Consider the following 17,478-nt stretch of genomic DNA (forward strand, 5'->3'; position numbering starts at 1 on the left):
CCCCAACCCCAACCCCTATTAAAAAAGAAATTTATTATTTTTCAAGCTTTTACTTTTTGAGTTTGAAATATTTTGATTATTTTATATAGAGGAATGTTTTAAGTCAATTAACAATTTGGTTTATTAAAAAAAATTTTATATATCAAAATTGTAATTTTACTGCTTGACCATTAGTTTTAATGTGATTTTGAATAGTAAAACTAATGATTTATTTTTAAAAAGAAAATCAGTAAAAAATAAACAATTTCTTTTTTATTAAATTAGCGAAATTAGTAATTGAAAAGACTATAGATTTTTATAATTGGTTATGAGAAATCAACAATAGTTTTATTAGAATGGCCAACCCTATTCAAATGCTTAGTCATTAGTTATTTCTACTAATAATTTAAATTTAGCGAGTTAGCAAAAAATTCAAAGCTCTAAAAATCTGGTTGAATCTTGCAAGGAATTCAAGTTTTTTTAGAAAGAAATATCACCTCCTATATCGATTAAAGGTACCAAATTTGTAAATCCATTTGGTTCTTAATCGAGTATATTCCAAAATTAGAGTGAAACCAAGTACAAATAAATGAAAAAAATTGAAAGCTAGCTGAAGTAATACTAAAAAATGAAAAAGGAAGTCATTACATAGACTTTAACAATGTAAAATGAACCTTTTCGTGAAAAGTTTAATAGAACTGTTAAGCAAGAGCCATCTGAATGGGAAGAATTAAAAAAGCAAAGGATATTATAAGGAAAGCGTGAGTTAAATTAAAAATTTAAGGTGTAGAAATAAGCAATTACTGAATATTTAGAGGGTAAGAAGGTTGATAATAAAATAATAAAGCATCACAAAGAAGTTGTTTAGCCTAATCCAGTTTAAAGAGCTCATAAATTATCTGTTTAACCTTAGCAAGATATTTTTCAATTTACTTAACACCAACAGTAGACTTAAACATCTCCAGCATAAGCTAATTCTGCTATTCCTCACTAACCCTAGAGGTTCCTTCTGTAATCTCAAAAGTAGCTGATGCAACAATAAGAACATGAGTAATATCTAAAGCAATTTACTGCTGCTCATAATGCTAAAAAGAGACCCAAAAGTGCTCTGATATAGATGCTTGATGGGGCTAATTAAAAGACAGAGAAAAAAAGAAAAGAAATTGATCCAATAAAATTAAAAATGAAGGATTTTCTTGAAAAATTCTTAAAGGGTGAATAGCAATATTTCAAAATATTAGAAGATACTTCGAAAAAAGGATAATAAATATTTTAAAATGGCATTGAAGTATCCTAAAAATTTTTTTATGATTAGATTGAACCTTCAGAATATTAATTTAATCAAACAAATGATTTAAAGACCAACAAAAGATATCGTATACTACGTTCTGAGTAATTCAAACTCAATCTACCTTAATAAAATAATTTAGTTCCAGGAGAAGATACCTTAACTAAAAAGAAGTTAGGTAATTACAAAATTTTATTGATTCTTTTTATAATAATTTTATTTATAAAAACAGGCAAAAATCCACTTTTAAAACACTCGTTCACCAAAGTTATTGATGAATAATTATCTAAAGATGAGAAATTTTAGGCTATGGAAAATTATGAGAATTACGATTCTGAAAATTATTATACAGAGTAAATTAAAAAGCAAAGATATGGTTTAGAATATTTACATCAGTAAATGCAAAAAACAAAAGAAGGTTTTGATAAAAATAAAAATATTCCTGAATAGTATTCCGAGTTCTTAAAGCTCGTAAAATAAAACAATAAAAATATGGTATAAATTATTTTGGATACTAATCCTAAGCTTATAAACGAAGCAGTAGATCACTTAGGTCAAACTGCTTTGCATTGGGCAGCAAAAAGAGGTTATAAAAAAATGTCATAAATTTTAATAAATAAAGGAGCTAATATAAATGCTCTTGATCTAAATAAAAAGACACCATTAGACCTTGCTATTTCTTAGGATCAAACCAAAACTATCAGTCTAATTAAAAAGGAAGAGGCCGTTTAAAAAATGGAGAAAAAAATTAATACCCATGATGATTAAAATATCACAATAATAAGCCAACAAGATGATCAATTAAATTTAACTGGATTAATATCACCTGGTTCAAATAAATTATAAATAACAAAATAAGCTCAATTTTGATCATTCATTCTATTTTTTTATACAACATTAATTATTTTATTTTAACTAATTGTTTTTATTTTTAAAACATCTTAAATCTTTTAAACAAATGTAAATTTATAAAAAGTGTGCATATTGATTGTATTTATTTAGATTTTAATTGCTAAAGATTTTCTAATTATTAGAAAAAAGCAAATTTCGATGATTTATTTATATTTTGTATTTTTCATAACTCTTTCACAAAATTTATTTGAATTTATATTGGGAAATTTTGAAAGATTTATTTATAGTTATTTAATTAAAATTAGAAAAAGAAAAAAACAAAGTCGCAAAAAGAAGCAAGAAACGCTAAAGAAGTGTATAAATGGAACATAAGTTTTTAAAATTAAAAGTCTCTCATTGATGGAATGTTGAGCAAAAGTTTTTAAATCACCCCTCACATTAAATGCTGAAATAGATTAAGCTTAAGTCTTACAATCCAGAGCGAAAATTGAAACCATTTCCTCTAATCGAGGTTACTTAAATAAATCTGGAGTTCGTAAAGATTAAGCTTACCCCAAACCGTTCCAAATCTAAAATATACACTTCAAGTTATGCCGCTTTTAAGTTCCACTTTTGGAGGCGCACAACGTAAAGTTGTCTGTTTCTATCTATGGAATGACTTTAGTTTTAAAAAAACAAATTCTCTCTTCAATAAATATTATTTAAATAAAAAATTAGATAAATTTACAGATCAGAAGAAGAAAAAAAAATTTTAATTTTGAAAAATATTCGATTGATAAAAATTTTGATTAAAAACAATTAAATAAATAAATTAATTTGAAAAATAAAAAAATAAAAATAAAAAATTAAATAAATAAAAATTAAACAAATAAATAAAAACAAAACAAAACAAAATAAAATAAAATAAAATAAAAAAAGAAATTAAAATAAATAATAATTAAAAATAAAAAATGATAATGCAAAAATTAATACATGATTGATGACAAGTCTATTTATTTTCAAATTTTTTTTTGAAATTTTATTTGCTATTTTTTTAAAACATTCAATTTTAAATAAATTTTATTAAATATATCTTTAATCATTAAATCATATTTTATATCTATTTATTGATCTGCTTTTTGATATTTCATTTTCATTAAGAAATTAAAATTAATATCAACCATTTTTTAAAATTTTTTTGGTAAATTAAATTAATTGATCCAACTTTTTTTGACCACTCAATTAAATAAAGAAATATTTTAACAAAATTTAGTAAACCTTTATATTTTTTTATTTTCAGTTTATTATCCATAATAATTTTGTAATTACTGAAAATATATTAAAATATTTTTTTTTCTTATCAATAATTTACAAAACAATATTTTTAACTATTTTATTTTTCTAATTATTTTATTTATTGAGAATGCTATATTATTGTTAATCTATTTATATTAACTTGTTAAATATTGAAAATATAAAATGTATAGAGAGTCATTTTCATAAATATGTCAAAATTAAAAATTACAATGCACTTCTATAACATAATACAGAATAACCTACAAATAATTAATTTAATTTTGAATTATCTTTATATATTTCAAGAACTATGCTTTTCTACATAATTCTTAATGTATTTAAGGGCAACAGCAGAACAATGAATATAATCGCTTTCTTCATTAAAAATATATCCAGAAATTCTGACATAAATTTTTCCGTCGAATAAGAAGTGTGTTAACCAGAAATTTTCTTTGAAAAGAAGATCTTTGGCGATTTCGCTCATATCAGCCATAGTGGTGATAAATGGTACTTCAATATTAACTAAATTAACATACATATCTTTGTTTGAGTGTAAAACTTAAGTTCCCCAAGTTTCAGCAAATATTTATCCTGCTCTATAGGCCATATTTCTGCTGTAAGATTAAATTCTTTCTTCGCCTAACATTTTTCTGAAATCTAAGGCTTCTTAAACAGTGAAAAATGGGGAAGGATCATTAGTTCCCTTTCCATTAAATTCATCTACGTAACCCTATTTTTAAATTTAAAAATAAAATGTAAATAAGTTAAACAAATTAAAAAACATTTTGTTAGACATTTCATATTTCATAGAGTTTTTTTTTTTCTATTTAATTTTAGAAACACACACACATATTTAGTTATCAAATAATAAAAATACTAAAGTAACAGACTAAAGATTAGTGGTATTTTTAAGTATTAAAAAATTAATTACCTTTCCATAATAATTGCCAATAATAGAAGGGTGAATATCTTCGTGTTGAAGAGATTCTTTTATGAAAATAAAGGCAAAAGGTCTGGCTGTGAAAGACCATTTGTGCATATTTGAAATGTAGTAATCGACATCATACTTGTGTAAGTTGATATTAATATGACCAGGGGTTTAAGCTCCATCGCATATAGAAAGACAATTATACTTTTTGCATAAAGCGACGATATCCTCAATAGGGAATATCATTGAAGGTACTGATGAGATGTGATCAAAAGCTACAGCCTTTAGATTTTTATCTTTGTTTGCTATCATAACATCTTCAAAAGCCTTCAAAATCTTAGCATTATCATTAACAATTTCTTTAGTAAGAACTACTTCAACAGCATTCAATTTTTACAATTTAGCCAAGTGCTTAATCTAATTCTTCATGGCTGGGTAAGCTATGTTAGTGTAAACGATAGTATCACCTTCTTTCCATTAAATAGCAGCTAATACATCCTAGAAGGCTTAAGTAGCATTCATTACAAATGTAATTTCATTAATCTTACTTCCTACGAAATCAGCAACTAGTTATCTGTTTCTCTTCATTTCATCAAATAAATGGAATCTGTACCTACAAACATATATATACATAAATTAGTTGAAAAGATATTTTGATAATTGACTGAATATAAAGTTTAATAAAATTCTTACCATTTTTCAGGGTTTTTATTGATTTCGTTGAGGTAATGAATCCTTTTTTGTCCAATGTGGATAGGTTCCATTCCGACACTTGCATGATTTAAATTGATATAGGTTTCATCATAGGGGAATAATGCTAATAACTACTTTCCGAATTCCATTGTAAATTAGAGGTTTAATTAAGAGGAGATAATATCTTAGTTTTTATGATTAATATTTAATTTGATGTTTTATGTTTGTAACAATTATTAAAAATTGATTAGATTTTATGCATTTATATTATGAGCTGACTTAATAAATGAATTTCTAAATATCCAAAAAGATACTCAGATAGTTCGTCATTTTTGATTTTTAATTTTCAATTGATTCAAATATTGATAAAGCATTACAATCAGTCAATTGTAAAAATTAAATGGTCAGAATACAAAAGATGGAATAACCAAAGAAGATTCAATAAATTTAGTTACTTAATTTATTATCAATAGATTATATTTACTTTTATAGTAAAGCTATTTTATGGGTGTTTATTTGTTTATTCAGACTTTACATTTGCTAATTTACATACTCATAATAAGTAATTAATTGGTACTATAATAAAAATCAAAGGATTTTTTGTATTAGTTTTACAATATAAAAATTAAATTATTCAAATTTACTCATTAAAGTTATGAAGTTAAATAGTGTAATAATCAAAAAACTTTACATTCTGAAAATTTGTATTTTTGAATAATTAAAAAATGATAGCTAAACAAGTGTTGCTTATGAATATTCGAGGATAAATTAATTACAAAAACTTTTATATCCTGTAGGCTATTATATTTAAAAAAAATGATAATTAAGCCTGGCATTGCTTGAAAATATTAGTACGGATTATTTAATTTTTATTGAATTTAAAAAGTCTTTTATCAGAATGGTTCATTTTCTCAAAAGTACAATCTTTTATAATTAAATATTGACAAATGTCTTTAAATTCTTTGAACAAACAATTAAAATATGAATTATGTATATGTATTTTTATATTTGCTACTTTAAACTAATATTTGCTTTTTATATTTTATTTGAAGAAAGTAAGTAAATTGTAAAAATAAAATCTTATTAACAACAATCTTTTATAAATTAAATTTCTTACTAAATCACTATTTCTTTATTTTTCAATATTAGAAATAAATGAATTTTGTCTTATTCAGATTAATCAAATAGGTTAAAATTAAAATTATTTTTTTTAAATAAAGAAAATTCGTTAATTTTACAAAAACAATAAAATAATCACAAGTTTGATACTTGATTTAAGGTAAAAACTTAATTTATCGATTGATAAAGCAAGAAATTTTGACAATAGACAAAAATAATAATTCAATTATGATTTATTAAGAATGAATTATTATGAAAAACGTAATCATAATAAGAGAATATATTTATAGTTAGTAATCATTAAAAATGTATAAACAATAAAAGTAATACTTTATATTGAATGTATTTTATTGTTTTTAATATTGTTTTGTTTAAATTTAGAATACTATTTTTCATATACCAATTAAATTCAATGAATAATTAATTTGCCTCAAAAAAAACTTTAATTGTTAAATAAAATAAGAAATTATTATAAAAAAATTAAATTATATTTTATTTATTTCAAAATATTTTTTAGAATATTTATTTTCCTATTTTATTAAATAATCTGGCTTAAAATGACTATATAAAATTCATAAATTTAACTTTTTTTGATACTTAGCCTTTTACTTATTGAAATACATAACTTTAATCACCATGAATTTCTTTTATTGAAAAAGGAAAAACAAAAACAAATTATATTCTCTAAAATTAAATTTTTTTTTTTTTTATATTAAAGCAACCACTAATAAAAATTAATTTGTTTACTTTAGCAAACAAAACTATACAATATATATATGATTTCAATTGAAGAAGTTTTTGATATAGTTATAAGCTTTCGAAAAGTAACCATTATTAACTTGGAAAACAGATGCTTGAGTTACATCAGAGGTTGTATAAGTTGATACATTGAAGCCAGGATCATTTACTTAGAAAACATCTCCATCATAACTGGTAGCTAGTACCCAATGTTAACCATCTCTAACATTTAAAATGACAACTTTTCCTTAATCAAGGGCCTCCTTAGCACTTACTGCTGGGACTTTTCCTTAGAAATCGAATCCAAGTTTAGAAACAGATCCCCAAACAAATAATTAAGCTGAAAATCCTCCATTTTGTTACAACCATGAATTTAAAGTACCAGGATTTGAGTCTTATCCATTAAGTTATATTCCGTAAGAGTATAAAGCCATTGAAACACTTGAAACAAGGCAGCCAATTTTACAAATTGTCTTAGGACCTGGACCGAGTTCTTCACTTCCCCACTAGGAATCACACTATTTAAAAAGAGGATAGTCTCTTGCGCTAGCAACACCCAGAGCAATAATAAAAAGACAAAAGATCTTCATATTTATTATTTTTTTTGTAATTAATTTTTTAAATTGCTAATTAATTATTTTGATAAGAAACAGCTTTTTCTTATATTTAATATCTATTAGAATATAATCTGATGTTAATACTTCTAATATTCTGTCAAAAAAAGTACAAATTTAGTAATAAAAAAATAAACTTTTGTATGGTAATTATTTATAAGTTTTTTTTAGACATTTCTTATTATAATTATTTAAATTGCAAATCAGAGTCAACAAAAATAATTAATTACTTACTTACTAAAAATAATTTTTAGTTCTAAATAGCAAATCTTTATGAAAAAGCTAATAATGATTATTAAAACTTTTAAATTTAAATATTTTTTGTAAAATTAACTAATTTTTAAATTATATTTGCAAATAAATTAAAAGAAGAATAAAATTCATTTTTTAAATAAAGAAATTTTACATAAATATTTTTTTTCACATTAATATAAATTAAATTATAAAATATAATGTGATTTATTATATTTTATTTAATTTTTTTGTTGCCAAAATGTAAATTTTGAGATGTCCCAAATTATTTTAAAAAATTACTTTAATGATTTTTTATTCAGTTTAAAATAGTAAGTAAATAGAGTAAATAAAATAATTTGATAAAGAAATTTTAGCTTTAATTCATTAATTAGATTTTAACTTCTGGAATAAGCTTAAAAAGCTAAATAAATTGAATTAATAATGTTAAGTCTTTAGGTGATTATTCAATTATATATACTACTATTAATGTTGAATTTACTAAATTTCTTATAAATTATCTTCAAAAAATTTAATTGATTAACACCAAAAATAAATCCATCCTTCATTATTCTCTCAATCTAAATTTAATATAAATTAATTTAATTGAAAACTACATATCTATCACTTAGAAAATTTAAACACATAATATAATAAATAAAATGAAAAAAGTGTAAATACAATTCCATAATTAATTTGCTACCACTTAACCATAAGAAATTACATGCTCTAATAAAATACTTAATATATATGATATGATAATTATATGATAGTAATATTTCTTAACAATAATGCACTTAAATCTAATTCTAATTACTTAATTGCAGAAATCTAATTTAATATTAGCAAATAAATTACTTCAAAAGATTGTTAACGAATTAATCCCACTGTTTTTAAATTAACTATCTATATTTTTTTGGAAAGTTTATTTATAAATTTACTTTTTTTATGCTGATTTAATCATAGCTATTATTTAATACAATTTTTTAAATTTAGATACTTACAAAAATTTTTGTATCTTATTTTTTTTAAATTCAAGTTCACCAAAAAATAAGTATTTTTATGGTAAGAATTATATGGTATTTCATTCATGAAGATTTATAGTACAAAAAGTACTATTTTAAAATTGATCAAGAATTTTTCTGAGCATCTATCTGCTTAGATATTATGATCTAGTAAAAAGAATAGATAAAATACGTCTACAACAATTATTAAACCAACATTCACTTACTTAATCTTATTTTTTTCTACTATTTATAAATCAGAAAAAAAGTTTTTTTAAATTTAATAATTAATAGTAAAAATACAAAAGCAATAATTGAATAAAATATCTAAAAAAATGGAAAAGCTAACAAACTCTATTACATTTGAAGAACTAAAAAAATAATCTTTTACTTTGGAGATTTAAAATACTCCATTAAAGAAGCCTGAAATGGTTAAAAAATATCTAATAAACCACTATTAAGATAGAGAAGAATAAAATATCTATTATGAATTTAATAATATGACTCACCCTGACAATAAAAGATTCATTTCTACTACGGGAAATGGGTTATTTGATTGCATATAAGCTGCCTATGCACTTCATATGGATTTATGCCTTTCTGCTGATGATCTTTGGATTTCTGTTTGCAACAACTTAAGCAATCATATAAATAATAATTCAGAAAAATATCGTCATTTCTTTGTTAATCATGAAGGAAAAAAAGAATTAAGAGTAACTTTACCAGTAGAGCATTTTACTAATTTTCCAAATAAGAAAAATAGATGGGATTTAGTAACTGATTTACTATCAGAAGAAATTAAGAAAAATACAGAAGGAAATATAGCTTAACTAATGACAAATGATTTCTCTACATCAGGATTAATAGACAAAGTAGGTTCTTAAATATGTTTGATGGCAACTATGAAATCGTATTTCTAATACACAGGTATAATTCCTATGTGTGGAATATAAAATATACATTTTAAGGGTGGTGAAGCTGATTTTACTAAATTAGTTTAAAAAGTTAAATCCCTCAGATAAAACTATTCCTTAGACGAATAATTATCTACATATTTAACTAATATTGAAGAGATCTTTAATAAAATTCTTGAATAAATTTGCAATAAGAAGGCTGATGTCGATTTTTGGAATAAAATCTTAGATGAAGAAGAAACTTTTATAAGAATAGGATCAGGATGCAGTAGAAAAGTAAAATACACAGGTTGGATTGTTAAACTTTTTGGTCTCTATAATGATAATAAAGATTTTATTGACAGAGATTCTCTGCCAAGCTTTTAATCTGAGGCTCCCGTTCTAATCATAGATATGAATTAAGGGGGAAAGAAATTCAATTTTGCATTTAAATAGTCTTTTTATGGTTTTGAAGAAATAGCTCCAAATACTTTAAAACCTATTTCTAACATTTGTATTGAACTTAAAAATGAGTGAGCTCTTACAATAAAACAAAATTCTTAAAAAAATTAAATTTATTCTAAATAAATGAAAATAAAATAAATAATATTTTCTAATATTTTTTATGTTTTGATTACTTCTAAGTTTATAAATTTTTCAATCAAATTATGATGGAATTATTTTTAAAATGAAATTTACTCTTAAATTAACAATTTTTTATATTTATCATTTTTAAGTTTTAAATTCAATAATATATTGATTGATATTAAAAAAAATATTTAATTTTAAAAATTGAATGCATCATCATATTCTAATAACAAATTACAAAATTAATTCTTAGTTTCTTTGAAAATTTATTAATTTTTTGTTATTTTATCTTTTTAAAAAGTTTGTTTAAAATATCAATCAAATCTTTTTATATTCTAATAATAGTAATCAATGTATGTCAAGTCGTATTTAATATTAAAAAATTAATGTAGAAAATGGTAATTAAATATGTTTAGTTGTAAATTATTTAATAAAATATTTTCTAAAATTAAGATCATTTTAAATTTTTTTTCTTTATTAAAATTTTATAAAATGATCCACTTTAATTAAGAGAGGATTTCTGCTATTAATTAAAGTTTTTCATTGATAAAGTTTAAACTGTAAAGTATTGGCTTCTCAGTAAGAAATAATTTTACAAAAAATATTTGCTATTTAAAAAAATATTTTGCTTTAGTTCTTCGAAAATCAATATAAATTCAAAGTACTTTGAAATTTATTAATGAAAAGCTAACTCATATTTTGAAATCACCTTTTTCTTGGAAGAAATAAAAAAAAATGTGTCATACCCCAAACTTAAATGTTAAAAATAATAATTTAAATAAGTAAGAATTTTTCTGCTCATAAATATTTTTATAATTTCAATTACATAATTAGAATAATTTTTTTTAACATTAGTTTTAAATTAATTTCTGATATATTTTATGTATTAATTTTTTTTTTTTAACATACTGGTTCAATTCCATCTTTTGGTATTTTTATAATAATTAAATTAAAGTAAGTATTTAATTTTATTTTCATATAAATGATATAAATGGAATATTTGGTTTTTAATGAATTCAACCATATTTCAAAAAGAGTAATTTTAAGAAAAAAAGTAAATATTTTATGAAAATATTTATAAAAATTTAATGAATTTTATTACATAAAATAATTAATTATCTTGATAAATCTTATTTTAGAATCCTAAAATTTTATTTGACTTTATTTTTTTGTTAATTTTTAACAAGTTTGTTTTAAAAGCAGAAAAAAAGAAGCTATCATATAAGTTTTAGTTAAATCTATTTATTTATATATATATATATATTTAAATAAAGTTACAAAATAAAAATAACAAAGATATTTATTTAATTATTTATCTTTGCAAAATTAAAAAATTCTAATTAAATTAATCTGTAGATTTGAATATCAAGCAAAAAATTTTATTCAAAGTCATTTCTTACAAATTTTCTTGAGCTATCATTTTAAAAAATCAAAATCAAATTTGCTTAGCAAAAATATTACTTCGATTTCTTGTATCTAATGATACAAATTTTTCATGTTTTACATTATAAATATTTTAAATAAATATCTATTAAAATCGTTTGCTTAGTAATAGTATCCTACTTAATATATTTCTATTTGATTTAAGTTTTATTATAAAGTTTTTGTATTATTATTCTGTTGTTTATATATCAAAAGCTATCTGTAAAACATCAGATTTGATTTTACAATATCTAATAGATGGATTAAAAATATCAAAAGATATCAAAAAAATTATTTCAATTAGACTAATTTTCAGTAAATATGATCATTCATTTAATAAGTCAAACAAGATAGATGATGGATTTATTACCATAAAAGGCTAAATATATTTATTGAAGCATATTATTGATAATATTGGTTACTTATACTAATTCAGATTAGGATTATTTTTTATACATCTGAAAAGGATAATTGTTGCCTCTGAAAATAAAAATCCATAGTTAAATCTGCTTAAAAATATGCTAGTTCCATAGGTAGGCACAATTTAATATTAAATATAGGTCCAATTTGAAATATGAATGAATTCTTCTTCCATTAGTAACTGTTTTAATTTACAAGGACATTATTCAGCAGACCAGTTTGAAAAAACAACTTAAATATTCTTTTTGAGAATTTGTGATATTGCTTTCTAAAAATAGTAAAATTAGCATTCTTTTTCTTCGTTTTCAAAGGTTTCGTGTATGTTTTAGTAATCGTTATGAATATAGTAAGTTTTGATAAATCTATGATCTTTATTCATAAATTTAATGCACTATTTTAGTTAATTTTCTTTTGATATCCAAAAAAGCTTCTTTTAAAAGGTTATCTTACAAAAGATTTTCCATTAAAATATTAACATTGAGGTAATAAATGTCATTGCAAATATCTAATTGACAAGGAAAATAGGATTTTAATCAACAACTATTTTATTACTAAAAAAGTAACCAGTTAAAAGACCTAGCTGAGCTAAAAAATTTAGATAACTAATTGATAAACTTGCAGCTTTAATAATATAGTTGTAATCATATTCATAAATTTCAGCTAAAAAAAAATAATAATTGTTCATGCAATAATGTATTGCAAAAATCAAAAAAATTTAATACTTCCTATTATTAATATTTTTATAGAAAATATATAATAAGTTAGGTAGAAGTAAAGCAATATAATAATATCCTAAATTAATTCCAAATGAGCCATTAAGGAGTATAGCCTAAGAAATACTAAAATAATGAGCACCTTATTGCATAATTGATAAAATAATTGATTTTATTTGGAAATTTTCTTAAAAAAAAGCATTTAAGACTCCTGAGAAAATCACAAGCATCACAAAATTAGAGTAGGCGAGGTTTATTAAATATAAAGATATTGTAGACCTTTCTCCTAAAATATCTAACCCAAAGAAAAATACTAAATCAAGGAGAAGTAAGGGGTAAACTCTGCCAAAAAGTTTTGTAGCAACAATACCATTAAAAGAAAATTTCAGCTCTGAAAAAAAATAGTAAATAAATCCAACTTGTAAGATATCCATAACAAAAAATATCAAATTAGAAATACTGAATCCAAATTTTTGGAGCATTAGCCAAATAGTAATAATTTTATCTAGAGTAAAAAGCACTATATAACATATGAAAAATGCTATATATCCTTATTTAAAAAGCTCTACTACCAAGAATATGTGACAGATATTTATTCCGTAAAATATAAAAGAAATAAAAAGTAAAATAGCTTTTTCCTTTTTCATAGTATTTTTAATTTTTTCAGATTCTTTATTTTACTCTTATTATTACACTTGTAATATCAGTTTTTAATGAGTGAAATAATATAAATCAGTTTAAAATAATACATATAAATAAAATAGATAACATTAACGCAAGCCTCTACAACTATTTTTTTCTTTTGCAAAGTAATCAGAATTTAAAGTTTATCACTAAGAGGATCTACTTATTATTTAAGGAAGTCAAAGCCTCACTAAAAATATAAAGGCATAAAAAGATATTTCGTCTTTTTAAATAGACACTAATAATTAAAAATTCAACCTTTTCAATAAAAATACCACTTATTGTATTTCATAAATTGTATTATTGCAATATGGTGTAACACTAAACTGATTAATTTATAATGCTAACAAAATGAGAAATATTGAAAATTAGCATTTAAATTATAAAAAAAGAAAATTGTAAGAGAAGTATGAATTTGTTTGATTATAAATTGGAATGCTAAATTTATCATTCAAAAATTACAATACAAAAAACAAAATAATTTTTTAAAAAATCATCAAAAAAGAATGAAAAATATTTATCATAAAAATTAATAGTGATCAATATAAAAAACAGAAATCTTGATAAAATGGCTGACTATCTTTTATTATAAATTGAATTTATTATGAAATTTATTCTAAGATAATATACTTTTCTTTCTTATTTTTAAAACAAAGAAAGAGGAAATTTTTATTCTACTAATTAAAATGTTTTATTTTTTGCAAATATAAGTTTACAAAATAAAATTTTATGTATTTAATCATAAAGCAGTATTTCATATTTAACTAGAAACGCCTTTTAGAGATAAGATTAAAAATATAGTCTTTTCTTAAAATACTGATTACCATCAATTAGATAGATTTCAAAGTTAAGGAGAATCAAAAAAATTTTAATTATTAAAAAGATCACCTTAGAGATTAGTGAACAATAAGAAATTTAATTTTTCTATCATTTTATCTTACCTTAGAGAGCAGAGGCTGAAAACCCTTTTTTTAAAAATTAAATTTTTTTCATTTTGATTTTAAACAAATGAAGAATATTTTAAAAGTATAATTTTAAATATATACTTTATATTCTTTAAAATGCAAAATATTCTCAAAATAACTAGCTGTTCATTTATGATAAATATTGCAGTTCAATAATGTATAGGATGGATTTCAAAATTAATAAACAAAATCCTAAATTATTTATTAATATTTATTTGAGTAAAAATATTAATTTGTCAAAATAATTAATTAATCTAAATTATTATTTAGTAAATTGTGTTAATATATTCTTAAATATATCTTTAATTTGTATGGATAATATTAATAGTATTTTTGATGTTAATTAACATTTGGAGTTATTTAAGCTTTAAAGTATAATAAAATTTTTTTTTTGATTCAAGTAATTGCACAAATTTGAAAAGTATATCAAATTTTTTTGTTGTGTTTTAGAAATATCAAAAAAATGGAAATATTGTAGAAATAGATTTTTATACAAAAATTAATACAAAAATTATTATATTTTTATTATTTTTTAGTAAATTTATAAATAGTTTATTTTGAATAAATATTTCGCTTGCTTCAATAGAATAAATCGATTATTATCAGCTAGGGGTTTATAACCATAAAATTTTGAATTTATTTAGAGTATAATATTAAACTTAGCGAAAGAGTCTTTAAATTTGATAAATATTCATATTCCACCTTGCACTTCTTTGGGTACACATTTTAAATTAGCTATGTGGTTGCAGGAGTAAAAAGATAACCTTTTTAAATTCTTTCATTTATTATTTGTGGTAGTTATGCTTAATATCTATCTATTGCTAATTTGATCATACATTTTAAAATATAGGGTTATTCTATTAATAAGCTCATCATTTTTTAACAGTCACAGAATGTATTTTCGAATCTATCTTCATAGGATATTATAACTTTTCTTTTAAGGAATTCTGTTAATTCATTCGAAAATTGATAATACAAGCATTCATGCTCATCTTTCTAATTTTCAATGTTTTCTTAGCTTAACTTAGTTGACTCTATATTCAATATTGATTTTACATCTTTTGGTATGTTTTAATTATTTTAAATAGTGTTTGGTTTGGGATTCTTGCACTTGATCCATCTCTTTTAGCAAATATAAATAGCTAAATATTTTAATTTATTATTATTTGGATTTTAATTGTTCCTAATAAAATCCTTCAATGAGCTTTCTGTATTTATTTTCACCCACTTCCAATCAAAAACAACTGAAATCAGCTTTGGGAAAAAAGAGATGAGAAAAACTGTACTTAAAATTAAGCACAAGATTAAATTGACTATAAATAAATTGCTTGACTAAAAATAATCTTATGATATTTGATAATAGCTAAATCCTATGACCATGCCAAATCTAGCAAATTAATTAAAATAGCATAAAAAGACAGGATTCTATATCTCAGACTACTTTTACATCTCCATTTACTATATATCGCTATCCAATAAAAATTAATAATTCATTAAGACTCCCATAACTAAATAAAAAATGTTCAATTCTTTATAAGAATAATCTCTCTCTAGCTTAACTAAGTTGTATATGACATTTAGCAATATGACAATCAAGTAATAAATACCACAATTAACTCCATTTTATCTATCAGTTACAAGCAATATTTAGCCTAAACTTAGATAATATGACATATGGTTCAAAATGGAAAGTAGAATTTCTATTTTAGACAATTATTTACAAGCCTTACTTGCTATTCTACACAATGCACCTGCATATAAAGACCATAAAGCAAAGTTTATGTATATCAATACAGCTAGTTCATTATTTATTTTTTTATTATTGAAAATATCAAATCCAAAGAAGAATACTAGTTGCAAAATTAACATTGGATAAACTCTACCAAACAGCTTATATAGTAGCACTCCCTATACAGAAAATAGGTAGTTTTTGAATTTATAACTTAAAAAATCAAGTTGTATTATATCAAGACATAGAATCCAAATATTTGTCTGCTAGCCATACTTAGTAAATTTTAGTATTATCAAAACCAACTTTTCGATTGCATACAAGACCCAAAAAAAAATAAAATATCCTAAAAATCCGTTTATTAATAGCTATATTGAGATGTAAATGTTAATTGCATCTAAAATAAATAAAATCAATGAGTTTATTAGAAATATTTTTTCATTATCCATTTCTGTTTTCTTTTGTTTTGTTTTTGTTTTGCTAAATTATTACTTTGAAGTTTTAATATTTTTTAAAAATTAATTCTTGGTTTGAATTAAAGTTATTAGCTTGAATCTATTTATATCTATAAATTTTACTTTTAATAGATTTGCTTGATCAGTATCAATTCATCAAAGTCTACTTCAAAAACTCAATTATAAAGTCTAAGAAAATTATAATTTCATAATTGATTATTATATGAAAATGAGATAATTTGAAAATCCAGTGTAAGCCGTGTAAGAAAAAACTGGTATTAATTTTATTCGAACTAAACAAATTTATAATTTTCATAGAATTCAATTGATTATTTTAGTAAGACAAGTTTCTTCTATCATTCTAATCTCTTTTTATAGTTTTATTATAAATAAAATTAATGAATATTAATTTATAAAATGTATTAGCATGAAAATTAATATTTCCGTTATATATTTGCTTAAATTTATTTATTTATTAACCAGACTCATTAAACAAATCAATTTGAAAATCTTCATTTAAAAAATTTATGAATAATAAAATCACTGTAACGAATTTATTATGTAACTTTACAAGATTTATTTTTCTAAAATAAAATTAGATTTATTTACTAAATAAATATGAAAATTAATAAAAAATGATTTAATAACAATAAATTGAATAATTAGAATAATAAAGATAATAAATAGAAGATGAAAAGAAATAATTAGAATACGATATTATTAATTCAAAATTAAAAAAAAGAAGAATATATTTTATTTAAAAATCAAATGATAAAAATATTATTGAAAAAAGATAAAAAACTCATTTTAAAGATGCATTTAATTTAATAAAAAATAAAGAATATAGAAATAAAGCTATTAGTACAGTATATCATATTTTATTATAAA

The 17,478-nt window shown here is 21.5% G+C and overlaps 7 protein-coding genes across 7 annotated transcripts; 5 read left to right on the forward strand and 2 right to left on the reverse strand. All coding sequences in view use genetic code 6, as the record gives it.

Annotated features, from left to right (window-relative positions):
* Window positions 1-307: 307 nt before the first annotated feature.
* TTHERM_01169350 (ankyrin repeat protein) lies at window positions 308-2,137 on the forward strand (the record flags this gene model as incomplete). Its single annotated transcript, XM_001030030.2, has 2 exons — window positions 308-1,445; window positions 1,500-2,137. 2 exons carry the CDS (start codon window positions 308-310, stop codon window positions 2,135-2,137), a joined length of 1,776 nt encoding a protein of 591 aa, XP_001030030.2.
* A 1,558-nt stretch (window positions 2,138-3,695) lies between these two features.
* On the reverse strand, window positions 3,696-5,164 carry TTHERM_01169360 (class V aminotransferase; the record flags this gene model as incomplete). The annotated part of the gene is made up of 3 exons (XM_001030031.3): window positions 3,696-4,124; window positions 4,326-4,935; window positions 5,016-5,164. The coding sequence occupies 3 exons, from the start codon at window positions 5,162-5,164 to the stop codon at window positions 3,696-3,698; spliced, it is 1,188 nt and encodes a 395-aa protein (XP_001030031.1).
* Window positions 5,165-6,916: 1,752 nt separating this feature from the next.
* TTHERM_01169370 (peptidase C39 family protein) lies at window positions 6,917-7,462 on the reverse strand (the record flags this gene model as incomplete). Its single annotated transcript, XM_001030032.3, has 1 exon — window positions 6,917-7,462. One exon carries the CDS (start codon window positions 7,460-7,462, stop codon window positions 6,917-6,919), a length of 546 nt encoding a protein of 181 aa, XP_001030032.3.
* A 1,594-nt stretch (window positions 7,463-9,056) lies between these two features.
* On the forward strand, window positions 9,057-10,151 carry TTHERM_01169380 (hypothetical protein; the record flags this gene model as incomplete). Its single annotated transcript, XM_001030033.1, has 1 exon — window positions 9,057-10,151. One exon carries the CDS (start codon window positions 9,057-9,059, stop codon window positions 10,149-10,151), a length of 1,095 nt encoding a protein of 364 aa, XP_001030033.1.
* A 2,700-nt stretch (window positions 10,152-12,851) lies between these two features.
* On the forward strand, window positions 12,852-13,220 carry TTHERM_001169384 (hypothetical protein; the record flags this gene model as incomplete). The annotated part of the gene is made up of 1 exon (XM_012797829.1): window positions 12,852-13,220. One exon carries the CDS (start codon window positions 12,852-12,854, stop codon window positions 13,218-13,220), a length of 369 nt encoding a protein of 122 aa, XP_012653283.1.
* Window positions 13,221-13,295: 75 nt separating this feature from the next.
* On the forward strand, window positions 13,296-13,806 carry TTHERM_001169389 (hypothetical protein; the record flags this gene model as incomplete). Its single annotated transcript, XM_012797830.1, has 2 exons — window positions 13,296-13,379; window positions 13,522-13,806. The coding sequence occupies 2 exons, from the start codon at window positions 13,296-13,298 to the stop codon at window positions 13,804-13,806; spliced, it is 369 nt and encodes a 122-aa protein (XP_012653284.1).
* Window positions 13,807-16,080: 2,274 nt separating this feature from the next.
* TTHERM_001169394 (hypothetical protein) lies at window positions 16,081-16,512 on the forward strand (the record flags this gene model as incomplete). Its single annotated transcript, XM_012797831.1, has 1 exon — window positions 16,081-16,512. The coding sequence occupies one exon, from the start codon at window positions 16,081-16,083 to the stop codon at window positions 16,510-16,512; it is 432 nt and encodes a 143-aa protein (XP_012653285.1).
* Window positions 16,513-17,478: the final 966 nt, after the last annotated feature.

The sequence above is a fragment of the Tetrahymena thermophila genome, assembly GCF_000189635.1.
Source record: "Tetrahymena thermophila SB210 genomic scaffold scf_8254632, whole genome shotgun sequence".
NCBI lineage: Eukaryota > Ciliophora > Oligohymenophorea > Hymenostomatida > Tetrahymenidae > Tetrahymena > Tetrahymena thermophila.